The sequence below is a fragment of the Anabrus simplex genome, chromosome 2 (assembly GCF_040414725.1).
Source record: "Anabrus simplex isolate iqAnaSimp1 chromosome 2, ASM4041472v1, whole genome shotgun sequence".
Taxonomy (NCBI): Eukaryota; Metazoa; Arthropoda; class Insecta; order Orthoptera; family Tettigoniidae; genus Anabrus; species Anabrus simplex.
Genome location: NC_090266.1, coordinates 1194760181 through 1194787966, shown reverse-complemented (window position 1 = coordinate 1194787966; position 27786 = coordinate 1194760181). Strand labels below are relative to the sequence as shown.

At 37.1% G+C, this 27786-nt stretch overlaps 1 protein-coding gene across 2 annotated transcripts in view; it reads left to right on the top strand.

Moving 5' to 3' along the window:
• LOC136863402 (PCNA-associated factor) overlaps positions 1-26817 on the top strand; it is a 37785-nt gene extending 10968 nt beyond the window's left edge. The window contains exons 2-4 of one of the 2 annotated variants that reach the window (XM_067139813.2): positions 4641-4709; positions 8675-8946; positions 26558-26817. In XM_067139813.2, the coding sequence (XP_066995914.1) occupies positions 4641-4709; positions 8675-8946; positions 26558-26602 (386 nt within the window). In that variant the 3' untranslated portion in view covers positions 26603-26817. Of the gene's footprint in view, positions 1-4640; positions 4710-8674; positions 8947-26554 lie in introns of both variants that reach the window. The other variant, XM_067139812.2, reaches the window with a different exon arrangement.
• The last annotated feature ends 969 nt before the right edge of the window (positions 26818-27786 follow it).

The following is a 27786-nucleotide window of genomic DNA, read 5'->3' as shown; positions in this document are numbered from 1 at the left end:
GAACCCTCAAAGGAAAATGGATATTTCTTACATTACATCCTGTGAGATTTTAGGGAAATGAACAAAGTAAAAGAAGAGCCACGGTGGAAGAGAACGCTTGGGAGGAAGGAATGATGTCTGAAGACAGTGATACTTCCATGTATCAAACACAACAGAGAAGATGGGGAAGATGACATATGACATTAAAACCTTTACTAACAATGTATGACATTATTTCATTATCTGCAATCAGTCAAGGACACGATAGAATTTCAGGCCCCTGGAGTTTACCATACTGAGCGTAGCTGCAGTATGTGCTACATGCAAGGTGTCCTAGAAGTCCCCGTACCCATAGTTTCATATTATTATTTTGTTATATTATGGCATGGACTATTGAGTTTGTGTAATTGAGGAATTTCATAGTTGTATTGGTATCCCTGCTTTGAAGCTCTCGAAAAGCATTGTTGTCAGCCTTATTTCAGTTATGAAGCAATGGCTGATGTGAGCGGACACAGTTACACTGTTAAGGAGCGATTGGTGGCGTGTGTGTGTGTGTGTGTGGGTGGAAGAACGACAGACAGGGCAAACAATGACAGAGATAATGAGTGTGTTTAGAGATTGCTTTGGCAGAGCCCCCACCTTGTAAAGCTACTCTGCTTGATTGGCACAAACATGCTTTTGCTTCAGACAGTGTCAAAGACAGGCCAATTAGTAGGCGTAAGAAAACACGGGAAGAAATGTGTGCCGCCGTCGGTCAATCAGCTGAGCCGTCTACAATTAAATCCATTCGCGAAAGAGCAGCTGAACTTCAAGTACCGTGGTCAACAATGCGTGACACCATGAAGGGAGATTTGAAAGAAGGATTTAGAGTGATGTTTGAGAATGAATTATCTGACAATGACATGGAGCAGTGAGATGCAGCCTGCCATGCTTTGTTGGCACCATTTCCATTTGCTGTGTCTTGCTCATGCATGTTATTTTTTGATGAATATGCAGTATATTGCAGTTCACAGAGGAGGAATGTGGTTTTCCAGTGATCTCCCCAGAAATGTTCATCAGCCGGGCAGCAGGAATGAGTAGCTGGGCGGCGAATACTACGTAAAAAATGAATATGATAAAAACTCAATTTATCCCCCTCAGGGTATTAACAATAATACCAGACAGGTTAACATTAACTGCTAAATTTAACTATTTTAGTGTTTTCATGAATAAAGATATAAGAGTATTTTCAACTTCTAGTGTTCTACTGTTCGTTCATAATCGTGCAACTCCGGGGCTTATCACTTGGTTGCTGCAGAGTGCCATACGGGTTTGTAACGTCTTGCAGAATCGAGTGCTTGTGTGCGATTCCATGCTAAATCCATACACCGCTTGCGCACGACACTACGCAAAAGTCAATTGATGCAATTTTGCTGACAATAATGAATATTATTAAATAAACAGTTTGACAGTATTTATGTTTTAATTTGGAGCACCCAACGACTCGGATACGTATTAATATTATGTAACTAGTACATATCTAGGTTATGTTAGCCGGGCGCTCTGTAAAAATGGTAGGGCAGTGTGTCCATTAGAGGTCCTATGAGAACATTGGTTTTCTAATATCCCCATTATATACAAGAGTTGGAAAGGAACCTGCCTCATGTTATGGTATGGGCAGGGATTTCATCAAGTCACCTTTTCAGACCGTACCATTTTGAAGGGTACGTGAATGGAAATTTTTGGAATGTTACAGACTTGGTTAATACCTCAGCTCCAAGACAAGGGAATCATAATTGTGTGATTACAGCAGGATGTGGTTCCAGCAAATTTTGCTATTCAAGTGCATGAATTCCTTGATGAACAATTTAGAGGCCACTTGATTGGGTGTGGTTCACCATCATCTCTAACCCTATTGAAATGGCCACCACGAAGCCCGGACCTTACCACGTCAGACAATCCATTATGGGGAGTAATCAAGTCCCATGTTGCTCAGCACCTGTACAAGACTATTGAAGAATTGCACCAAAGTGTGGAGGACTCTTTTCGAACCGTAACTCTTGAGATGCTCTGCAAGAAGTCAAGTGAGGACTTGGAGACAGATAGAATTCTGTGTAAGGCACGATGGTGCACATACAGATCCCCCTGGATTCATAGTTTTTATATGTAAGCACTCCACTATACAATGTAATGTTTTGATGTAGGGGTATGGGGACTTCTCAGACACCCTGTACGTGAAACAAAGCGTCGTCATTTCTAGCTGACTTAAGGAACATATGTAGGATGCTAATTGGTTTATAATATCACCTATTCAATACATTAAAATTTTAAACAATTAGGAATTTATCCTTATTGCCATATGAGACATGTTTTGCCTTTCATTGAAGGCATCATCAGTAATTACAATTTAATTACAAATCAGGTACCTGATTTATGCCTTGAGGTAGTACTGTGACAGATGATGCCTTCAATGAAAGGCAAAACATGTCTCATATGGAAATAAAAGATAAATTCCTAATTGTTAGTGTTTAAAATTTTAATGTATTGAATAGGTAGTATTATAAACTAATTAGCATCCTACATATGGTATATTCAATACGGATCCATAATGATATTTATCATTTGCAACGTTAAGGAACATATCCGTCAAACCAAGAACCAAGACACAGAAATTTCAGCTGTTGCTAAGCATTCTCGCAAAACAAGGACACAAAATTTCATTCAACAGAACAAAGATTTTAGCAGCTGTTCCTGGAATCTTGAATGAAAAATTCAAGAGGCTATAGAAATTAATAAACAACCAAAAAGTATGAATTTAGAGGAGGGCTACAAAATTGGCCATTCTTCACAGGCTACCAAAATGCAGGTCTGACCATGAAAATACAAGACAAAACCCTCAAGGTATGTAACGGCACTAGTAACTCCCAGCTGATTGCCAAGTGAGAGGTACGTTCCAGATGTTTCAAGATGGCCCCTGGGGCTGGCGGTAGACGGAGGAGGAGTGACTATTTAAGGTGAGTTGCAAGTGATAAATTTCATATTTGAGCCCATATTGTCAAAAAGTATTAACTTGTGAAAATATTAACCACAAATGTTCCATGGTTAAGATTTTCACAAATTAATATTTAAGGCGAGGCATAGTGACCACCTCCGTAGTTGATTTTAGCTGGGGAGACTGATTACTTCAGATCAGGTAGGGGTATATCAGTCACCTTTGAAAATAATACTGCAATGTATTTGAAACGTCTGCAACCTGTACATAAAACGACGACCCGGTTCAACCTGGAAAAAAAATTAATAGTTACTTTAGCTATGCTGATGACATGGTGCTACTCGCTGATACAGCAGGACAGCAAAGAATAGTTGATTATGTAGTAGGTGTCAAAGAAAAACATCGAATGCATCTTACTACACTGAAAATTTAAATGATGGTCGTTACTAAGAGCTGTGGCAGTTATAATTCGATTTATGTCTGTGGGGAAACAACTGCAAAGTGTACAGAAGATCAGTTCTTTAGTATGTTGTTAGGCCTAAATGAGAGATAGGATCAATATCAAGAATTAAAAATCTGCATTGAAAAAGTACGAGCAGTATTTTATCCTATGAGGTAAATATTATGCAGTCTAAACTTAAACCTTCATCTGAGAACTTGAGTCCTTAAATGTTACGTCTTCTACATTATGTTTTATGGTGCAGAGGCATGGACACTCATGGCCATAACTGAACGGGTAAATGCCGTTGAGGTCTGCTACTGTTGTCATGTGCTGGGGATATTTTCGATGCAATATGTAACGAATGACATGGTTATGCAGACAATGAGAAAACAACTAGAAATAACAAAAACCATCAAAGAAAGGAAGATACTGTAATATACTTTGACCACATTATTTGTAATGAGAAATTCAGTCTTAAGCAATCTTCAGGAAGAAGAGGCCCTGGGCGACGATGCATCTCCTGGTCAGGAAACCTACACCAGTGGTCCAGCAGCATTTAGCAGGAATGCCTGGACCAGATTGACTGCCAATTTTCATTGAGGAAATGGCATTTCAAGAAGAAAACTCATACTACAAATATCGTGATCATTATGGACTTGCTTTTAGGTCCTCAGTCTGCAAGCCTCAGTAAATAAACTGAGTGCCTCCATGTATTTATAGCGGGCTTTGTGGCCTCTTGTACTTTTATACCTCTTAAAATCATTAAAAAATTGAGTATCATTTATTTATTATATCTACCTCTACCTTTCTTTCCCTTCTTTGCTGAGTTCCTTATTCTCTTGGAAAATATATCTTCCATTTGCATTTCATGACTCCATCACCAAAGTTGGCTCATATGCATACATCAAGTTCTTTCTTAATTTAGCCTTTACATCTTCTATATCTCCATTGCAAACATCCTCTTGTCATTGTTCCCACCTGTTTTTCTCCTTATTTCTTCATCTATTAAAAAAGTAGCATAGCCATAATTTTATCTTGTTAGCAAAAAGTCATGATAGGTATGAAGCTAAGAGTATTCTTATTTGACCAAAGTTTTAAATTTTTTAGCAATTTTTGTGTGGTATTTAATAAGGCCCCAAAAGTTGCCATTACATTAATTTGCTTCATTCCGTTCTTAAGAGAGAAGTGAATTTTTAAAATGTGTTTTATTTCTCAATTGTAATGTTTCACATAACATTTTTCTTCTAGCTGTTGGAGGAAAATCGACTCGGAAACCATTACCACCATCATCTGCAGGAGGAAGTAGTGATAATAAAGGTAAAATAATTAAATTGAATTTTTCAGCTTTACTTCTATGCAATATTTTTCATTTTTGAGCTATTTATAAGATAGACTCCAACAAACTTTGTGAAGTTTCCAACTGTGCAAAGGGGTTAGTATATTAAGTATCTGATTAGCCCAACTAAACATTGGTACTACAAGAATAAACTCTCAGAAGTTGTACATCTCAGCATTCACAACATAGGTTTGATTGGAAATAATATAATTAGGAGGGTATTGGGTTTGAATTCCTTTATTACCAACCTTTCTTGCAGAATTCCATTTGAAATTGGTTTATCAAGTTTTAAGCATCCCATTATTTTACACCTCCAGTTATTATTTCTATATTGATGAGCGATCTATTGAATAATAACGCGGAGGAATTCAGAAAGGTGGTGACTGATCTCGAAAGTCTAGTTTTATTAACAAAATTGAACTGTCTGCCACTTGAGAGGCTGTATGTGTTACCTTGATATGCACAGGCATTTCTGGTTCACCAATGACCTTGGCAGAAGCTGCAAGAGTTGGCACTGGGGGGGGTTTGTAGTGTTCGTTTGTCCATCACTCTTTCGAATCATAAACCTGAAAAACTCTAGTGGTTAAAATAATCCTAGATTTTTAAGGAAATAATTGCAAATGTAAGAGAAATTTAATTAAAAGTAAAATATTTTAACTTATTATTTGTTTTTACTCTCTAAAATGCATGTATATCATCAGTACTTGTGTCAGAATCAGTAACCACCTGTGTGCTCATTGTCCATTTGTGCCCCCATCTAGTTTATTTCAAACTACATGGTGTTTTCTTTCTTTGTGGGTTGCGAATGAAGTGGTTTTGGATTTCTTCGTACATGCTTTATGGTGTTTAATCTCGTGAAGGGCAAATGAAGTTGTTCTTGCCTTGCCGGTGCAGGAGTAGATCTTGAAATAGAGCGTACTCTAGTGATGGATAGGGGTGCCGGTTTTCACTGTACTTTATATCCATTCTTCTGTGTAATGGACATTTAGAGTTGAGATTATTTCAAGCTTGAACCTGGATGTTGTATCTGTACATTTTCAGCAGGGTGATTGTATTTGTCCATTTACGGTTCTTTAGCTGGCCATACGTGGAAATACTTTTTAGCAGGCCTCGCCTTTGGGGCCAGATCCGACGGACCGCCTGTCAGGCGTGACCTTCAGAGACCAGGCCTGCTGCTCGCCATCAACTGTGACACCAAGCCTGTTGTGTTGTGCAACATGATCTGTCAACAATCCAGACCCTCCTGTTAATGAATGATCTGCGACTTCTCGGCAGGCCAAGCCTCATCCGCTGGCCTTTCAAACTAGTTTGAAATCCTTATTGATAGGATCTGCCGTACTTAGAACTGTGCGATGGACGTTGAAGCAGACAGTGTCCAGAGGAATAGAAAATTTTGCTGTTGCGTTTGTTGGTCTGTGCATTTCGCTGTATATTAAATCATGCAAAAAGAAAATAGTGGATGAAATAAAGGATAAGAGAGCGAGGCAGCTTTAGTCACATGCGCCTCATACAACGCCTGAGAGAAAATGAACCGGACGATTACAAGAATTATTTGCGAATGGACCAGAGCAATTATGATATGCTGTTAGGTAAGCATGTGTGGATTTTTCTCGTTATTACATTAAATGTTTGATTTGAAACAAAATGATGTGGTGATAGCATATTTATTGTAGGTATTGTAGCTTCTAAGCTGAAGAAAGAGGATACTGTAATGTGACAAAGCATACCACCTGAGGAATGGGTGATTGCAACACTGAGCAGTTTAGCTACCGGACGGTCTTTCAAAGATTTGAAATTTACAACAGGAATTGCAGTTCAGACATTTCAATAAATTTCTTAAGCAGTGTGCCTTTTTCCACTCGATGCTTTCCTTACAAGAGGCTTGATCTGTGAGGCGAAGTCCTTCCGTTGAGGTGCTCACAACAGATCTCGCCTGTAGCAGGTAACGCCTCAAACTAGCCTCGCTCACTAACGAGCAGTGCTAATCTGTTGGTACGCGTCACAAGAGGCCTCGCCTGTCACAATTCCTTTCCGTGTATGGCTAGCTATTGTCTATTTTAAATATTTAGCAGAACCTGTTGAATGTGGATCCATCATGAAATTTCACTATGATAACTGGGAAGAAGTGATAGTTTTCTCCCAAACAGTGTTGTTTATGGATAATTGGCATATACTTGATGCCAGAAGTTTGCAGACCCCATTCAGTTATGTACTCTACCTAACACTGGAGATCTTAAAAATTGATTACATTATTTATTAAAAGGATGTTGAGTTAATGGGATGCAGGAGTAGAGAGGGTGGCAATCGATCTTAAGTTCAAGTAATAAAAGGCAATGCTTTGTTTGTTCAATAATACTGTGAAGTTCGTTATCTACGTTCACTTCTGGAAAAAAATGTGTAGTTTTTGTATTTCAGGTGAAAAAATTAGCCTATTGAAACCATTGAGAAAGAAAGACAGTGGGAGACATCCCTGAAGAAACATTGCTGATTGTGAAGAGTAAAGACTATTTTTCATGGCATTACCTTGAAAAAAAGAAAAGCAAACATTGAAAGGGAAAGATGTACTGGAAGTATGCTTTCCAAAGAGAGTGATAAATTTTATGTGCCTTTTTCTGTGAGGATATTCATGCTCCTCAAAGGGTTGGCAGGTGTAAAATTATTGGAAAATTCATACATTATTGATGCACTGGAAGTAGGAAAGTTCACACTTTTCTTTGTTATTGTACTATGGTAATTCTTAGGAAGAACTGATGAATTACAGCAAGAATCTGCAACATGTTACCTTAACCTTTTCCATCCCATGCCCGAGTTAACTCGGATGTCAACATTTCTCCTGCTGTCCCAAACACCAGTTGCTTTGGATTTAAAGCAATGCGTTCTTGTTCACTTCCGAGTTCAGTCCAACGCTGTTGACATGCTTTGTTCAGACGACGGACGATTCATTAATCGCCTTGCCATTTTTTGACGATAATTATGTGCTTTGTGTTTTTCTTTCACAGCTGTCTTCTGAGATGGGTGCACGGGAGTGTAAAGAAAGCATAACGAAAGATTATATTTTAGAAATTTTAGGCAGTGATGAGTCTGATTTTTTATGAATATAGTGGAGATAAGTTTTAGTGAAACAAGCTGTCGACATTTTTCACGCCAAGTTCTTTAAAGTTTTGGGAAAAGTGTTAGGAGAAAACTATTGCTGATATTGTCGTTCCATGACTTTTCAGTAGCTGTGTAAATACAAAGTATTTATGGCCTATTACAACCACTGTCGAAATGTCCAGAAAATCTGGTATGGGGCATGCATAAGGCTGAAAGAAACTTGGGAGTGAAAAGGTTAAGATTGAATGTTGTGTCCATTATTATCAACCATGATTGAATGTGTTTTGTATCGGTATTTGTCCATGCGCAGGTGGTTGATAGTTCCTGATGAATAGTTTACAAAGTAGTGCTATTCTCTCATTTTTCTATTCCACAGAAGTATCCAAATTTATTTCAGGAATATCTACAGATGGGGTTGTACTTACATTTTTCAGAGTTCTTTTCAAGCACTACCTATGTTCACCACAATCTTTCTTGTAATGGAAATGACTTCTGAATCACTGAATTCTGATATAGACAGATTTCTAGGTGCACAGAAATTTTCAGTTGTCAAAAGAAAAGGAGTTAAGGAGTTTGAAAACAAAAAAACAGACCACAACTCTGAAATATTAAAAGGTTGATTGGTTATTTGGTTTGTTAATTCCTTTCTAGAACATATACGTAGAGGTCATCAGCCCTAAAAAATAAATATTATGTAAAGAAGAGTTTAAATACATTTCTTTCTGGAAAAGAAAAACATGTTAGTCAGATTACAGCAGAATATTTATGTAGTGTTAAAATTATGGAAGGGAATAAAGATCATATAAAAATATTAAAAGCACGTTTATGGAGCTTGTATGCTTTAATTTTTCAGCCAAACATGGTGGCGGAAATCCATATTGCCCTCGGGAGACTCCATCATGGCAGAAGGAAATAACTAAGTTCTTTACATCAAAACCTGACCGAGTTACAGAAGATGCACAACAGTCTAATGGTGATGGCAGCTCACAGTCTGGCAGCAACCATGCAAGCACAAGCTCTCATATCGAGAAGATAAATACCGATGACTCTATTTCACCTTGTCCAGAAGTGAAGGAGAAAATAGCAGAGGGTGATCAGGAGAGCCCCACTAATTCTCAGTCAAAGGTATGATGTCTGAATTTTTTCTGAACTGTATATACTGTGCTGTTATTTTGGAAATTTTTTAAAATTCATTATATAGTGGAATGTCATAATCATGAAGCCAATTCAGGGCAGATTTGGCTTCTCTCCATATTATCCTATCTCTCCTCCACTCTTTATCTGTCACTGAATTTTAGTATAGGTCGTGTTGCTTTACGCATATAGTGCATGAAGGTGGGGGAGTCATGGAAGGGGAAGAATGCTGGCACTATGAAGTCTCTTTGTAAAATACAGCTAGCGAACAAGAAAGGGTAAAAGAGTACGACACAATGTGATTTGGAGTAACATTGTAATTACAGTAAAACCTCGTTAAGACGTTTCTGCAGGGGGCGAGGAGAAAGGACGTGTTATTCGAGGAAACGTATTATTGAGTATGAGATTTTTTTTTTTTTTTTATGTGTGCATTTTAAGCTTTGTAAATACAGGTACAGTAAAAGCTATCTACCATTTCTGCAGATTAGAGAAGAGTAACTGAAAAACTTTTCCACTGAGGCTTATGAAATACCATTGTATTAAATGTTGTGAGGAACACGAGACAACAAATATGAAAACGTTCGTACTAGGACCCGTAAAACTATTGATTGGATTATTATAATGATATCGATATTGATTTATAAGGCGAAAAGCTGGCAACCAGGAATGAGTTAGCTGGAAAATTTATAATGTCCAGTAACGGGCCATTTATATTGGTATTATAAATTTACTCATTCGGAACAAATACTTCAGATTCCCTATGGGAATTAATATCTATATCATCTGATGGCCAAGCAGGCATCAATTTTTGGTAACGAGACAGTCTCTTACAGTGCATTGGCACTGCCGGTGGCTACAATTAGCCTACGCAGTGGCCTCCACGGTATGCACTAGCCAGCGTCTTGGTAGGTGTGCTAGGTGCCAACTGATGAGCCCATCCTAGCACACGGGGGCGAAACGCTGGCAACCATGAATGAGTTAGCTGGAAAATTTATATTGGATTATTATAAGTCACACTCTTTCTAAAACAAGTGTAGTGCTCAGCTGTTAGTTAAAACCTTATATTTCAGATCACTGGGTTGTTGAACATTTTTCAGCCACACACTTCAACTATGAATTTCTCGGAGGTTACACTTGCCCACGTGCAAGAGAATTACTTTGGTCGCCATTTTGAACGCGACTATTGTGTCTTTAAGTGTTTAGTTTGCAAGCCTCTTTGACGGAACTCTACTACTGCACTGAAAGTTCATATTAAAACATCTTCATTATCATAAAACAAAACTTTGACAAATGAAACCTCCAAAATCTTGCCAGTTATTCAGATTAAAATATAGTCCTGTTACGGTTATTATTTCCTTTGTTGCTTACCATTAACTGAGTCTCATGACCCATCGGATTATTCAGTCCTAAATACTATGCTAAGTAGAACCCAGACCGACCAATACTGGCTACAGACACAGGGCTGGTGTATAATATTATATTGCAACATTATGTACCATAATGTTAGTTATGCTTATTCGACAACCGAATATATTCTTCCGACATTTTCACCGTGCCAACTTTTACAATAAGGTTTTAATTAAGGCCACGGCGGCTTCCTTCCAACTCCTAGCCCTTTCCTATCCCATCGTTGCCATAAGACCTATCTGTGTCGGTGCGACTTAAAGGCAGTAGAAAAAAAAGTTTATGTTTTATATGGCAAAAATTATGTTGATCAGGGTTTTATAGGTTTTGTGTTGCATTTACAGTCATCAAATTGATGTCTCGAAATACTAGAGTTCAGTTCTGAATATGTTACTCCTAATATTTGCTGAGATTAATAATGCTGTACATATAATAATAATTCATCGGGAGGGTTCAGGTTTGAAACCCTCCAATTATTTACGATGTTTTAGGTGATTTTAACATTTTTGACTTGTGTTGTGTAGCAGAATAGTCTGTAATTTTCTTCTGTGTTGATTGCTGGATTATTGTCTGGAGTGTTTCACAGCTTTCAGGCACACTGCCCAGCACATCCTTCTTACTCTGAATAAAGCGTTAAAGGTTTCACGTCATATTCACTGCGTCAAAGTTAGTCTTCCAATTGAAGATGTCGGCAGAAAAACCGGTTAAGTCCAAAAAGTAAAATGTTACAGGAGACAAGAACAACATTCCAAAACATTCAAATGTTCACTCAGTCATTCAAATCATCTTCTTCACATGACAGTTGTGGTAAATATAGAGTAATTTATGTGATTAGCAATGTTCTTGTAAGGTTTGTTTTGTGCATAGACGTTCTTTAGGATGTAAATGAAAATCCACAGCCTGTTTCCAGTCATTTGACTGGGTCAGGAATGGAATGAATGAAGCCCCCATGTAGCGGCAAGGAAAGGAATTGTGCTGGCTGCTGAAGCCTGTCGCACTCCTCTGGGGCAATGATTAATGACTGACAGATGAAAGGAAATAATATTGGAGTGTGTTGCTGGAATGAAAGATGACAGGGAAAACCGGAGTACCCGGAGAAAAACCTGTTCCGCCTCTGCTTTGTCCAGCACAAATCTCACATGGAGTGATTGGGATTTGAACCACGGAACCCAGAGGTGAAAGGCCGACGCGCTGCTGCCTGAGCCACGGAGGCTTCTATTCTTTAGGACGATGGACTTAATATTGTTTGCCCCAGAAGAAACAATGGTGTTTTGGTCATGTTTAAATTGTATTTATTTATTACTCAAAAGCAAAACCATACGATATATTTTCCTCAATTTAATTTCCAAAAAGACCATTTGGTTGGCATACCTGCCAACTCTTCCGATTTACCCAGATACTTTCCGTTTTTTAACTAGTTTTCCGATTTTCAGATTTATTTTTAATTCTTCCTATTTTTGAGCAATATAACCTCCAGTAGGGTCAATACTCTTCCCCTAGGACAAAATTCTTATGTGATTGTGTAATTTACCCAACAGCATTTTCAAGCGTATTTATTTCGCGAGTGTATCGTCCGTCGCCTTCGGGTATCGTGTTTCTTGCTCGCTACAGCAGCACGTGCGCTTTACGGCTGGGGATTCGGGACGGCAATCTTCCTACAAGCGAGAGAGGCTATCCCGCACTAGCGACTCAGTTAATCGGGACGAAAAAATGAGTTTCTTATTGTGTGGTTCGCGCACTATTAACAGCGTTTCTGTGCGTACTTTCATTGCAGTTGTAAGCCACATGTTTTTTCTTGCGGTTCTGTGCTTTTCCCCGTGTCAAAGTCGTATGCTAATAATGTGAGACATACTGATCTGTTTTGTATGTGGTAGTTTTGCATATTTCAGTGCATTTTTGTTCATTCTTACTTCACAATTTTAATGAGTTGAATGTATTTCAAGGGAGTTGTGTCGGTGACAGTTTCTGGTATTTTCTCTTCACGCTGTGGCCAAAAAACTGAACAAACGTTATCTCCAAGTGTTCAGAGATACATATAAAATTAAATTTCCGTTCATTTTACAGTCTAATAAAGGAAACAATTATGCGTTTTGTTGTGTGTATCGGTGCGATATAAATACAGTGGAACCTTGATATCTCGAATCGTCTCGGGAGATAAATTTTATTTCGAGTTATTGAAATTTCGATATATAGAGAATACTGTTTTTGAGCATGTATAGCACTTAATTGAGTCATATGTATCTACGGTCTTTTACTGAATACATTATTTTTAACAACACTTAAAAGTATCCAAAGAAACTATTTTATGGCATCGCTTTAATAAATTATAACACTTAGGCCTGGTTTCATCAAAACATGTTAATACTTAACAAGGTGTTAAATCATTTTAAACCGGGCGAGTTGGCCGTGCGCGTAGAGGCGCGCGGCTGTGAGCTTGTATCCGGGAGATAGTAGGTTCGAATCCCACTATCGGCAGCCCTGAAAATGGTTTTCCGTGGTTTCCCATTTTCACACCAGGCAAATGCTGGGGCTGTACCTTAATTAAGGCCACGGCCGCTTCCTTCCAACTCCTAGGCCTTTCCTATCCCATCGTCGCCATAAGACCTATCTGTGTCGGCGCGACGTAAAGCCCCTAGCAAAAAAAAATCATTTTAACATACGATTTAAGAAAATTTGCATTTCATCAACAACTGTTAACATTAACAAATGTTAAACTGTGTATTAAAGTTAACATCAGCCATTTCCAATGTTAAATGGCGAACATTAGCATTTAGCAACCTGTTCCAAAATGGCTGCTGTGAATCTCTCGTTCGATGCGGAACTGCTCTATTTAGATCTTTTACAAAACAATCCTGATCGAAGAAGAGTTCAGCGACGTAATGACTTCGAAAATTTGCCAGATGCTGAACTACTTCATAGATACAGGTTATCGAAAATAATCGTTGCTAAGGTTGTTGACAAAACTCTAGTGAGGTTGGAATATCTTACGAAGAGAAACTTACCTCTTTCTCCAATGTTGCAGGTACTGATAATATTACGATTTTTTGCTACTGGTTCTTTTCACATAATGGTCGGAGACAATGCTGGAATTTCTAAATCCACTGTTAGTAGAGTTGTTTGTCGAGTGTCTGCAGCAATAGCATCCATGAGAAGGAGGTATATAACATTCCCTTCAGTAGAAGAGCGTCAGCAAATTATCTATGAAATAAGTCGTTTTCCTGGTGTTTGTTCTAGGTGAAATAGATTGCACACACGTAAAAATCCAATCACTTGGAGGCAGTTGGGCCGAAATATATCGTAATCGGAAGGGATATTTCTCTGTTAATGTTAATGTTCAGGTGATTAGTGAACCTAACCTCCAAATCAGGGATATACTTGCTAGGTGGCCTGGTACTGCACACGACAATACAATATTTAATAACTCCCATATCAGAGCACAGTTTGAAGTGGGACAATTAACGAAGTGATTTTGTTAGGTGACAGTGGATACCCGCTAAAAAAGTATAACCCCATTGAAACCCTCGCGGACTTTCTCCCACGCCTCGTCTTTTTCTTTTATCGTCAAGCCGTCTGTGCACTTGCACTCATTAACATATATATTTACTAACTAATTCAATTAGCAACTCTTTTTCGACGGAGGAAAGATTAGAACTACGATTTCGTTTCACTTTTTTTTTTTCATATTTTACAGCTGTACTCAAACAAAAGCGCATCGGAGCGCGCTGTAAAACAGCATGTTCGTACCACTGCCTCCTTGATTCGCACCAGTTCGCAATATTGGGAGAGTTAACAGTTGATTAGTTAACATTTCACAAGAAAAGTTTGATGAAACGCAAGAAACCTAACAAGATGTTAAATTTTTAACTCCGTATTAACTAACTACTTGTTAGTATATATTTAACATGTGTTGATGAAACCGGGCCTTATTTTAGTAACTTATAGTAACTACATACAGTAGTGATACAAGAACCATAGCTCCGTTAACACCTTTGGAAAATAATCCGTTAGTCTCTTCTGCTGGCTGCAGAAACTTCATATTGAAACTTCTTGTCAATACCAGACAGCTGAGTTTCGTAAATGGAGCTCGTCATCTGCGACTTCTGGGCTTACTTTCATACGTGACCGGTAATAAATTGACACCCGAGAAACCTCGAGGCTTTACCAATTGTCCGATCACTAGAAGTTCAAGTATTTCGGTTCCCGTCATATTAGTTCTCAGATTCACTGTAACCCTTTCTTTACTTGTTAACTGTTCCTCACAAACCACAAATGCCGTATTGCACAGTTAATGTTGAGAAAATTCGAGTTGCAGAGTATTTTGTGCTTCAAAGGAGGAAATGTTTGCTTCGAGAAATTCGTGTAACTGAATTTAGAGTAATAGAGAAATAAATACACTTGAAGAATAGGACAAACGGCCGGATAATTTAAGTTACTTCGAGATACTGAAAATTCGAGTAATGGAGGTTTGAGATATCAACATTCAACTGTATTATTATTCGTATGTATGTGTCATAAATGAGAGTGATTGGTAAATTTTCTTGTAACTGTTTTTGATTTTTAAGTTTAAGATTTTAAATTTAATGGTTAATTCACTTGTAGATATGTACTGTATGCCTTTTATCCTATCCTTTTTTTTTTTCCACTTAGACCATGGCGCATTATATGTGATGAAATCCAAGAATTAAAATTTATTCCTGTTTTTGATTTCTAAAGGTTGGCAGTTATAGGTTGGTTATCAAAGCAAAAATGGAAGGCTGATACATATTTGTGACAGATGCAACAAAACTGATTCAAATCAGCATTTAAAAATGAAAACATTCCTGTATCTTGTAGACCTTGCTAGGATCTTTAGTCTATTCTTGTTCTGAAGGGTTGCATGACTTAATATTTGGGTAGTACTCCTGATAATATTTTGGTACATACTGTTCTGAAAGCTTCTGCCCATCTTTAAACACATCTAGCACCATGTGACTGTCAGTGTGGGACAGTGTGACCCACTAGTGGGTCACTGCTACATGTTACTTCAGCGCCGCGTATCCACCCAGGGTCACACTTCCCTTGCATTCTGCCTGTACCAGTAGACTCTGCCGTCCCTGTACGGGACTTGGGCTGGGCCAGCAAGAGGGTATAGGTATGAAAAACTCCTGTTATTTACAATGTCGGTATTAATCCCATCTTACAAAGAAAACGTTGCGCCGTTCCCACGTCCAGGTCGAGTCGCGTGAGATCCAGGCTAGCTCGAATACCATATAGATTTCTAAGTAACTCATACTTCTGGGCTATGGGTTCCGCATCGAGAAAAGATCACCGGGATACGCTGTCGGCTAAACCTAACCCTCATAATGGACGTCTCCTGTTCGATAGCTGGTTACAAGTAACAACTCTCATTATTGTTCCGTATTGAAGATGACGTTAGGCATAGATATCAAGGATAATTTAATAAAAAACCACCTAGCTGGTTAGTTTCCGCATGGCTTATAATAATCCTTAACTAATAATCACTTAACCTAGGAAGGCATTGAAAGAAATAATTAAGTTTTACATAATATTATATATTAAAAATAAGGAAAAAGTCTTAAAAGGTGTATTAAATGCTTTGAATCTTATGTTGAATAATAAATAATAAATAACTGACTTCATGTCTCATCCATTAAGCTTAAAATGTTGTCTAATTAGAGGCCTCCAAATAAATAAAATGAATAAACATGATTACAGTCTGTATACAATCTCGATTGGGAGTTATGAAAATGTGTCTGACGCAAGTCCTTGAAGTTAATTAAGTCAAAAGTAAAAATTAAAATCACGTCCTCTTTCTTTAAACGTCACATGAAATGCTTCCTAAACTCCTACTTGTTTCTACAAAATTTTTCCTAATTACATCACAGCGCGATAGATTCATTTGACCGAAACTGTTCATACTCAATTACCATCCGTATCATTTGTTATCAGGAAAATGTTTTCTCAATAAAATAAAAAAAATTCTCACATTCATTTCAAAACTCATCGATCACTTCAAAATTCTTAATACCAATATAAATGGTCCGTTATTGGACATTATAAATTTTCCAGCTAACTCATTCCTGGTTGCCAGCGTTTCGCCCCCGTGTGCTAGGCTGGGCTCCTCAGTTGGTACCTAGCACACCTAGGCTTTTCTTCCTCTTTCATTAGATATGGCAATTGGTATTATAAATTTACTCATTTGGAACAAATGTTTCAGGTTCCCTATGGGAATCAACATCTATGTCACTTCAAAATTCTTCAATCATTTCAAAATTCTTTGGTATTATGGAGAGAAAGATAATTCATTAAGTCATTACTTCTTTAAAAATAACATGATCGAAGTGGCATGACCTATATTTACTCAAATTGTTCACTCAAATAATTATTAATCTTAAAAAATTAACGTAAGTGCCCATATTATAATCACAAGTGATCCGTTGTTGCGCTATCATTTATATCTGACCCCTTTTGACTACAAGTATCATCGATTCAGTATTGTTAGAGTTCGTGGTTTATAGCATTTAAAAATCAGTGATTTAGCGTTTTGATTTTTAAATTTAGCGTTTTGTAGCATCTAAACTTCTCAAATTTAGCATTTTGTAGCAAATTGGTTAATAATAGGCAAAATTTGCTAAATTGCACGCACAACAGTTGGGAGTAAAATCATGCTGTTTAATCACACATTGCTCATCATGCAGTTTTGAATTCACTATGGAAAATAAGACAAACATCAACATAAGACTGCAAGAAGTATTAACGAACACACAGGAATATGCTTATTTTCAAATTTACAAACACAATTTCAAAGTGAAAAATACTATTCTGAACGTATTTATTTATCACAGTACAACACACCTACAAGGAAGAGGAATTTCAGTGATGATTTAAGTACAATATGCCAATTATTTAAAAGGTGTCCTCCTTCATTTGAGACCGCCTATCAGTTACAATTATGTTGTACTTGCTAAAAAAAACTCTACATCGACACTGTTCGTAGAGGCCCAAATGCACAGAAGTGCTGCCAAGGCAAAGGAAAGCCTGCAAAACATTTTTTCTTCTTCAAGGTTTTGGTTGCAGAGTCGGCACATCAATATAGGCCATCTGTATCCTTACATAAATATGTCCCGATTTGTGACTTTCGGCATACTGTTTGATCGTCACTTCTCTTTGACCCATGACTAACAGACAATAAAATAAATCGCTACCGTACATTTAAACGGAACTACTACTCAACACCAATGTCAAGAATAACCGACTAAGATCAAGGGTCAACACACAAAGAGAATGAACGTGGTGCTTGAAAGTGTATTTGCTGTTTGATTGACTGGTCTTTGCAGTGCTCTTTAGCCAGTGAAAGGAATTCCACACATTGAATGATTTAACCCTTTGGCCTGCCATTACTTGTGAAAGGAAATATTCCCTTACATACTATTTATTTTTTCGTCACTGTAACATAAATTTGATTAATCACATAGGCTACATAAGAATACACAAAGCAAAGTGAGCTTTTAGCTCGTCTATCGTAACAGGAAACCAATGTTTTTGTTCGTAAGTATTACTGGTTTCAAGGGAAGCAGATAAATTAGCAAGAAATGTAGAGGCATAGGTATTGGTTTCCTTAGTAACGTGATCCCAGAACTGTGGGTTTAGATATTCATTCCCTAAGTCCATTTCTTTCGGATTATTACCCAACCCCCTCCTCACTATAGAGTGAATTTCAAAAACTGGTTTAGATGTTACATTATTGTCAACAAGATCATAATTCCAAGTATCATTTTACTAGACTTCTCAACGGGTGAGTTGGCCGTGCAGTTAGGAGCGCGCAGCTGTGAGCTCATCCAGGAGATAGTGGGTTCGAACCCCACTGTCGGCAGCCCTGAAGATGATTTTCCGTGGTTTCCCATTTTCACACTAGGCAAGTGCTGCGACTGTACCGTAATTAAGGCCACGGCTGCTTCCTTCCCATTCCTAGGCCTTTCCTGTCCCATCGTCGCCGTAAGACCTATCTGTGTCGGTGCGACGTAAAGCAACTAGCAAAAAAAAAAAAAAAAAAAGTAGACTTCTGACTCGCTCTTGTTGCATTCTGGTTTTGTCACGTAGTTTCAATTGGCACTATCATCTCGGAATCACTTTCATCACTGTCATTTGAAGATGAAGAATTTTCACTCTCCAAAGAATCTTTTCCACTTTCAACATCACTATTTTCAAGCCAGTTACGAATAAACTCTTCCATGCCGCGCATGGATGCCGCCATGATTGTTTACAACGAGCGGCAAAATGAGGTGCTTTTTATTTTCCGTATTTCAGCTCAGAGTTACTTTTTACACAGAGAAAATAGCTTCAGGTATCATCTGACATCAATCGGTTAGGCTGCGAAACAAAGAGAATAAATCTCTCCGACCAGCTAACTGCGATAATGAACTTATAGATGTTCCGTGCACCAAGACGGAAGTGTCCGCCAAAGCATGTTACCGCTTTACGATCGTAGTGGGCGCCGTAATAATTATTTCTCCTGAAATAAATAACATTTATATCTTATTTTTAAGAAAAATGCATACTTTTTAAAAATATATGTTTATTTCGTATAAAACTGAGAGTTTTGCATCTATTTAGCATAAATTGTATAATTTTGCATTTTGAACCAATTTCGCATTTTATCGCGAATTCGAAATCGCTAAAAACCACCCGTACGGGTCATATAAGATGAAGGCACATACACTGACAAAGTTTCGGCATATTTCGCATTTATCGCAAATGCTAAAAATCACAAACTCTAAGTATTGTGCTATAGAAGCAGTCCCTTGGTCAGTACTACAATTGTTCTACGCCAGCGTCTGTGCATGTGAGGCACTGTGGGTTGGTTCCACTGAACATTTTAAATTCATATCTATCCATTCATTCTTCGTCCTCATGTTTTGAACTGTGGTCAGTGGATATTTTGGGGCTTTTACTTTGTCATTTCATTTCGTCTCATTTCGTACCATTAGGGGCTGATGACCTCGATGTTAGGCCCCTTTAAACAGCAAGCATAATCATCATCTATATTTGATCGACCTTCGTGCTATTGTTTTATGATAGTTTCTGGGAATATGAGGCATTGGGGTCGGATCCACTGATTGTTTTAAATTCATATTTACCCATTCATTCTTCGTCATCATGTTTTGAATTCTGGTCAGTGGATGATTTTGGACTTTCAAATTGTCATTACATTTCATCTCATTTTGTACCATTAGGGGCTGATGACCTAGATGTAAGTTATTCATCTTTAAACATCAAGCATCATCATCAAATGTATTTGCCCTGATTGGTGATGGACCCTGTTATAAATGTTGCACAGGCAGTGAAAGAACATTGGGCTTTACAGTACAAAATCTATCAAATTAAGGGAAGACCCAGTTCACTGCTAGGGTCCACATTAAAATATGGTAGTGTTGAAAGTGTTAAAGTTGGTTTTAAAATATATATTATAGTCATCGTATGTGACTGTGGGAGAAATAGGCTTTCCTTCCTCTTTCATTAGATATGGTCAGGCTCAAAATGTTGTTGTTATAGAATATACATTTCGGTATTTTTAGTTCTGGAAATAAGTAATACGCCTTATGTAACCCCCCTGCTATAACGCAATGTTCTTCTCAGAAAGCTTCTAATGTATTCATTAATGTCCATAACAATTTTCTCTGGCATTCTGTTTGCTTGTTTTCCACACTTACTGGGCAGAGATGTTAGGTTATTGGTCACCAGTCTTTGCCCTGTTTTCATTACCCTGTGGCTATTTTACAAACAGTGGCTTCACCTTCTCCCAAACAAATCTGAAACATAGGAGAAGTGAGCAAAAATATTAGGTTACGGAGAATGATCGATTAGTGAGTTTATGAATAAATGATGTAATACAGTTTGGCTTTGGAGCCAAGATTAAGAAGAGTGGCCAAGGGAGAGGTAAGTTACATTTACTTACCTTACACAACCCCTTCTGCATCTTGGTCTTCTGTGCTGAACTCCAGAAACGCTAATAAGTCCATTGAGATGCGTACAGTACCTTGCATATTTTTGTCACCAGTTTCATAGAACTAGGAATTTTTTTTTTACGTCACTTTTTTTGAAAAGCATTTTCTTTGACACTTGCAGTCCGGGCCAACAGTTTTTACCCCAATAATTTGCTAATCTCACTCTTGGGTTTCAAAACGTTAATTTTCCATGCTTTTTCATTTCACAGTTGCCTTCTACCCATTGCAGATGTTTTTGTACTGTTGAATAAATCACTTCCCCTTCTTGTTTCTCCACCACCCTTTGATGTATTGGGGCCTTCAATACATTAATCAGACAGTTTCTGTAATTGGAGAAGTATCGATTCTGTTGATAAAAAACTTCTCTCTTTTTTGGTGCATATTGAAGATGCAGTCAAGTTGTCCTCAATAGTAGAGAGGTTACTTAAAGTTGAACACGTCTGATTTCTTTCATAAGTGCGCAGCACATTTTTTTTCTATCTTGTGGACATAAATTGTCGCCTTTCAGAATAATTGGGACTTGACCAGTTTTTGCACAGAGGTATTAAATTTCTTCCTCACTTTCCTCATCACCATCCCTTTCTTTGACAACTTTAGCTTCCATTATTTCAGACACAATATCATAATCTTCAGTATGTTTGTACAACATTTGTTTCTTTGTCTGAATTAAATTCATCATCTTCTACATTAAATTTCAGGCATAAATACACCAGTTACTTCTAATGTCAGTCTAATTAAGGGTCCACAGCTACACATTCCACTTCTGGCAGTCACAAAATCTTCCCTCTCTTTGCCTGCTTTATGGAAACAATTCATAGTTGTTTGTAGAGTTTAATGACTTCCATGAAGCAGTGAATATTTGAATGGCCTCTAAAATGTTTACATTCAGATCACGTTCCATTGAAATTTTCAATCGCATATGTCTCACTAGATGCAACCTATAAGCTATCTTCGTTCTGTGAATCATGCCTCGATCTAGGGATTATAAAATCGAAGTACAGTTTGGAGGCAGAAACATTATTTTCTAAGTGTTATGATACATTGTTATGCACTAAACAGTTATCTATGAGTAGAGGCACCTGTTTGTGTTGAAAAGTTTTGCCTAATTTCATCATTTTTTAACAGCTATTTGGGTATATTTTTAACTACTTTTATTTTATTTCGTCAATAATTTTGCTAAATTTTATTTCCACTTTTCAGCTATAAAAGGTAAACCAGTAACTTAGCTGATTGCATATTTGCAGTATAACAACATATTTTTGCATAAGAGTTTATAAATACATGAGTTACGCTTCTGCTTAAAACACATGCAGTATTACACATTATATCAAAACATGGAAGTTTGAAAAAATTGTATCAGCTGTCACTAACAAGTATGGCCTAGCCTAAGTATATAATTTACATATCAGTCTGAAAAAGACAGAGATACCATGAGTTCCATATTACTTGAGGTCAGAGCTGTTCTCCTGTCAGACATTACGTTGAGAATGCCCTCTCATTATCAACATTACTGACAGGGATCCATAAAGCCTTCACTGCAGCTTCCACAGAATGCTCATATTCTGGTTTCATGGAAAGAAGAATGGCAATTACATCAACCTATCTCTACCTGCTTTACATGAACTAGTAACTAGATCCCTAAACACAGTGTATGGTTCAATGTATTCTGACATTGAAAGTTCTCGTAAGATGGGAATTTGCTTTATTAGACAAGAGAATTCATCATTTTCTAAATCCCCTTCCATTATGCTTCTTGGATCAAACAGTTTACCGAGAGAAGAAATGATAAACTTTCCTGTGTCAAACTCTATTAATTGGTTCAGCTTTTTCAGGCTTGCTCTTCCTACAGATTGAAACAAAGATGTTAATTGTGTCTGCATTGGTTTTGGTAGTTTGGAAAGTTTATCCAACGTTGTCTAAAAAAAAATGCATCCTCTAGTAATTTAAAGCCCTTTGAAAGGTCGCTAAGCTTAGACTTAAGTACATGAATTAACGGCATGTTGGAACTCTCTTATGTGAGCAGCAAGTTACAACATTTTGAGCAATGCTCAACAAGAAAAATAGCTAGGCAATGAATTTTTGTTACTTCGCTTGGGGTCAAGGCTTTGAAATAGTTCACTGCAACACTCTCGTCTTCAATAGTTTCAACAAAGTCTACTAGATCATGAAGATATTCTCCAAGGTACTCAACACTTTTAAACCATGAGTTCCACCTGGTGATCACAGAAATAGGGAAGAGTTGAGCTTTACTGGGTTCGTCTTCATATTTGTGCTTCAAGAATTGAATGTATGCATGCTTTCTCTTTCGTGTATTAACCTTTTAAGTGCTGAGTTACCAGTTGACTGGTACCTCAGTGCTGAGTTTTTTCATTCGTATTTAAAAAACTTTGTAGAAGCCTCCATTTTTAACTTATCAGTGGGGTGATTAGCTTAAAATGTTTATAAATATTGGTTGTTTATAAATCTAAATGGAAATGGAAAATCCTACACTTATGTTCAATATTATTTTGGGACAAAACAAAATTACACTTATGTGCACATGTGTGCATTATCTTTATACAAAGTAAAGAGCCCAAAATAATATTATTTCCTAAAATCTGCAGGCAACTAATACATGTAACTTCTTAGAAGTATATAAGTTGATATTTTAAAATACTTTCCAAACCTGGAATGTGGGGATAGTTAAATGTTTTCTACTGGTTGTTGGTGATGCCAATTTGTTCAACTATCTGCACCAACACCAATGGCACAAAAGTTTCTAAAACGTCAATGATTTTCGGGTTGTCATCAAACACTACTTGGCCTTCAGAGCCTGTCACAGTTACCTGGAACTCTGGTGAAGAAAAGTAATCCATCCGCCACAAAATTAGCAATAAAATAGCTCTTGTACTAACCGTGTTTTTTTTCTTTCGTTTAGAAGGAGGCTCTGTTGCTCTCTCACATACAATATTTTCGGCACTCTCTCAATCACTCTCACTTTCAAAATTGCTTAACAATTCCTTAAAATGATTATCTCCATCATCACTTTCCGCTGTGGTTAATAACTGAAAGATTCTGTGATCCGAAATAACATTGCTGCAAGGGCAAATAAATTGTTGTTCTGCCATGTTTGTTTACATCACAGATGAACTCCACAAACGTCTACAAAAAGCTCTGTAAGATACTTCCCGAAGCTATAATCTCTGATCAGTTAGTTCTACATAATGCCCAACAGATGGCAGAACATGTCAGAGATCAAATTCGCACTCGAAAGTGAACCGGGAAACTCGAAAAAATTAAAATTCTCGCGCACCGTCTATAGACGGGCGTAGCACTTATCGGGTTAAGGAAGATGTGTTTTGCCTGTACAACACATTGGTTCAAAGCACTAAGTTCCACAGCCCACACACTGCCCACCAAATTCAGTTTATGAGCCCAGCACTGTGTGTGTATGAACCCTTCTGAAACTAGAACCCTAATTGCGTTTATACACTTGCCCATGTAACGTGCTGAATCTGAAGTTATAGAAACTACATTCTGGTACCGAATTTCAAGTTTGTGAATTACACTCATAATTGCTTGTGAACATTCTGTAGCAATAGCATTTCAATAACTTTCACTCCCCCTGCAAATAACTTCTGAACTGAACTATCGCCACAACTAAGCACTTCTATCAGAACCATAAATACACATTGCCCTTTTTTATCAGTAGTTTCATCACAAAGAATTGAAACTCTCATCTTTCGCAGCTTCTTTTAATCTTTCCTCCTCTTCGATGATTCGAGGTACAGAACCTTCTCTCAGTCTTCCAGCTGTGGGCAAGCCTCCAGCATCTTAAAAAAATCAATAGGCCTATTATCAGAGGGCTATTTAACATCATTTGAATGAATTAAATGATTTATAATTCTAAGTAAATGAGGGATCTAGCATGCATTATCTAGGCCTAAGTAACATTAAACAAGAAAACTATCATAACAGTACAAAGTTAACAGAAAAACATAACCTCACATCTCTTCCGCAGAAAAAATTTATAGTATTGCACAAACCTGGTATATATTTCTCCATCCACTCTCTCAGCTTTGGATGATCAACTTTTTCCAGTAGAATATTTGCCTCCAGTAAAGCTCGAGTTGTAGATATAATGAATGTGTCTTTATCGTATCGTGTTTCGCTCGTTTTGCTGCTGAACTAGTGTCTATGAGACTGGCTTGTCTTCTGATGACCGTCGTCGTTAGCGCCTGTTCCTTGTTCTTCTTATGTGAAACTCTGTTATTAATATGTTTCAGGCATGTGTCCTTTCTCTGCCACTCAATTCGCACATTGCAGTATTTGCACAATCAGAATCTTTCTAGTTTTGTCAAACACGTAAAATCCTTCCGATGCAAATTCTTTTTCTCTATCAAAAACTGTCGCAACCATTTTAATAAACTGAGCACAAAATAGGAAATTAAAAGTTCCAATCAGCAGCGAATTTCAACAGGCAAGAGGAAATACACAGTGACGAGTTACACGTAATTGAATACCAGGGATTGATGAATACGATAAATTTCTTGCTTCACAGGACATTTAGCGATAATCGATATACTATATCTTAGCTTTCGATATATATTGAAAGCGTATAAAGTCAATTGTGGCATCGATTATCGGATTTTATTGCCACAACTTGCTTCGAATCTCCGTCATAAACTTTAAATGATGCAATTCCAAATAATTTCGTAAAAGATTTTGCGAGTTTGCTTAAACGTAAATAGTTTCGTGTTTTTGAGCCTAATTTGTAAAATTTTGCAAAAATTTTGCGATTTTGCACTTGGCAAAAAACAGGTGCCTCTATCTATGAGTAACAAAGCTTTTCATATTTCTGCCTTTATTCTGCAGTCAAATGATTATACGTTTTATTTGGACTACAGTATTTGAATTATTTTGATGTATATACGCAACTATTACATGCATCTTACACTTACATCAAATACAATTTAATTACCAATTATTTTGAGTAATACAAATATTGGTATTGAAAATTCTCCACGTAATGGTCGCACCCTGCAGTTCTTTTGAATATACTACTTCAATGATTTTTCTCTTCATATCTAGTGAAACAGCTTTCTAGGTTGTTTTTTTTCCCTCACTGTACGGGTCATGCAAGGGATTGTGTCTGATGAATGCCTTTATCATCAGACCCATTCGGGGAGCCTATACAACCCATAGGACAAAGGTCAAGGAATCCTTGTTCCTACACATCAATGCAGTATAGAGGAACAATGCATGCATTGTGCTTAATCGGAGTGACATTTAATCCTGGTATTTTATTGCAGCTTTCAAATGTGCTGTAAACTGCAACACGTTGGTAACTTGCATCTAAGCTCCCAGTGCAAATTTTCATTTGTTTAAAACAAATGCATTATGTTTTGTACTTCCTTGTTTCTAAATGTTTAAAAAAAAAAAACAAAAAAAAAAAAAACTGCCTTCCACAGTAACATTTTATTAAACTGTGTTGTTTGAATTTAAATTCAGTTATGATCTTTACTTTTCCTACTTTTTATTATTCTTCTGTATTACTTTGAAACTCACATTCTTCTTAGCTGTCAGATAGAAATAGGTAATATCCATGGTAGTCCCCTACCTCTTGTAATAGTCGACTAAAAAAGCTACGGAGCTTGTGTACCTTGGATGATGTTAAGTGGGGTATGCTCATGGAATGATTCGACAACTGAAAGCTAAATACATTGCCTCTTAACATTATTAATTTACCGGGCGAGTTGGCCATGCAGTCAGGAGCGCACGGCTGTGAGCTTGCATCCGGCAGATAGTGGGTTCGAATCCCACTGTCGGGCAGCCCTGAAGGTGGTTTTCCGTGGTTTCCCATTTTCACACCAGGCAAATGCTGGGGCTGTACCTAAATTAAGGCCACGGCTGCTTCCTTCCAACTCCTAGGCCTTACCTATCCCATCGTTGCCATAAGACCTATCTGTGTCAGTGCGACGTAAAGCCAATGGCAAAAAAAAAAAAAAGAACATTATTAATTGCTGCTAATTGTACAGTTAGACCCTTTGAATTAAGTCATTTGTTTAAGTACCATAGATATAATAGTAATAAATATTGCATGACAACTTGTTTTAGACTAATCTTTTGTTTATAAATTGTCATAATTTCAATTGTTCAGTATCCATTATACAACTGAATTTTTTAAAATAATTTTTTTAAATAATTTTCAGCAGCCTCAAGAGGAAATGCCTGTGGAAGATGATGCTGTGGCTACATAAGTAATGATATTATTTTTACATTTCTCCTTCTGAAGATTTTTTTTTTCCATAGTTCCTTATTTCTGTTTTACTGAAATGGAAAGAATTCTCATCAACAAACACCTTGAGACACTATGACAAGGGAATTGTTAATTTGAATCTATTAATGTGAATATTTTCCACAAATACTTGTATATTATCGTTTGTACTTTTTTAAATAAATTCTATAAACTGTGTATTCATAATTATTTTTATGTTATTACCTCTTTCCTGTTTATTTTTGCTAAACAATTTCATAGGATCAGATCTGAAGAGGGTGGATTTCTTGGCTCTATATACTCTAGTTATGTATTAATTTTTTACAAATTACAGTATCCCTGTATAGTGTTAAATTCCACACAAGTGAAGATGTAGGAAATAAAACTAACTTATATTTTTAATGTGCAGTTGCTCAAAAAACAGAATGAGCACATGGTATTTTGTTATTACAGATATACTGTATTTACTTGCATATTAGACCCTTTTTTCCCCCTACTTTTACAGCCAAAAAAAGTAGGGGGGGGGGGTTCCAATATGCGATAACCTCAAATTTTGTGCAGTGAACACATTACTTCTAGGCTATAAAGAGCTATAAATTGTACATGTAAACATTCTACACTGTTCTTTAACAAACCTATAAATATATTTGAGTTATACTCGGCTATTTTCGTTAGAAGGCAGTATTTCTAAATGTAAAAAGTTAATAAATGGTGGACACTACTTTCAGGCCTACATATAAAGTAAATATAACCCGTTTTAGTTACTCATATCATGTCATTCGTTTCATGTCATTAATTCCTCTGATGAGGTAGGCGTCAGGAAGGGCATACGGTCGTAAAAACTCGCCACACTTCATACTCGACCCCTTAGAGAAAAGGGATAAATGTACCGTATCTATCGTATTATATTATGCAATATTGATACAAAATCACTCGATGGCCAGTCATTTGTCTCTTTCAGTTGAGCAGCAGGCCTACCACACAGTAAATCTGAGCACTGCATTAATTTAATTGTCTTGCGCCGCTAACTTCCCTTTTACTGGTGTGCCGTCATTGCAAGTGACGTCATCTTCACTGCCATCTCGTCAGCTATGCACTGCAATAATTAACTTAAACTTTGCATGTATATCATCAGAATTAATTTCTCTACAAATTTATATTTTAAAA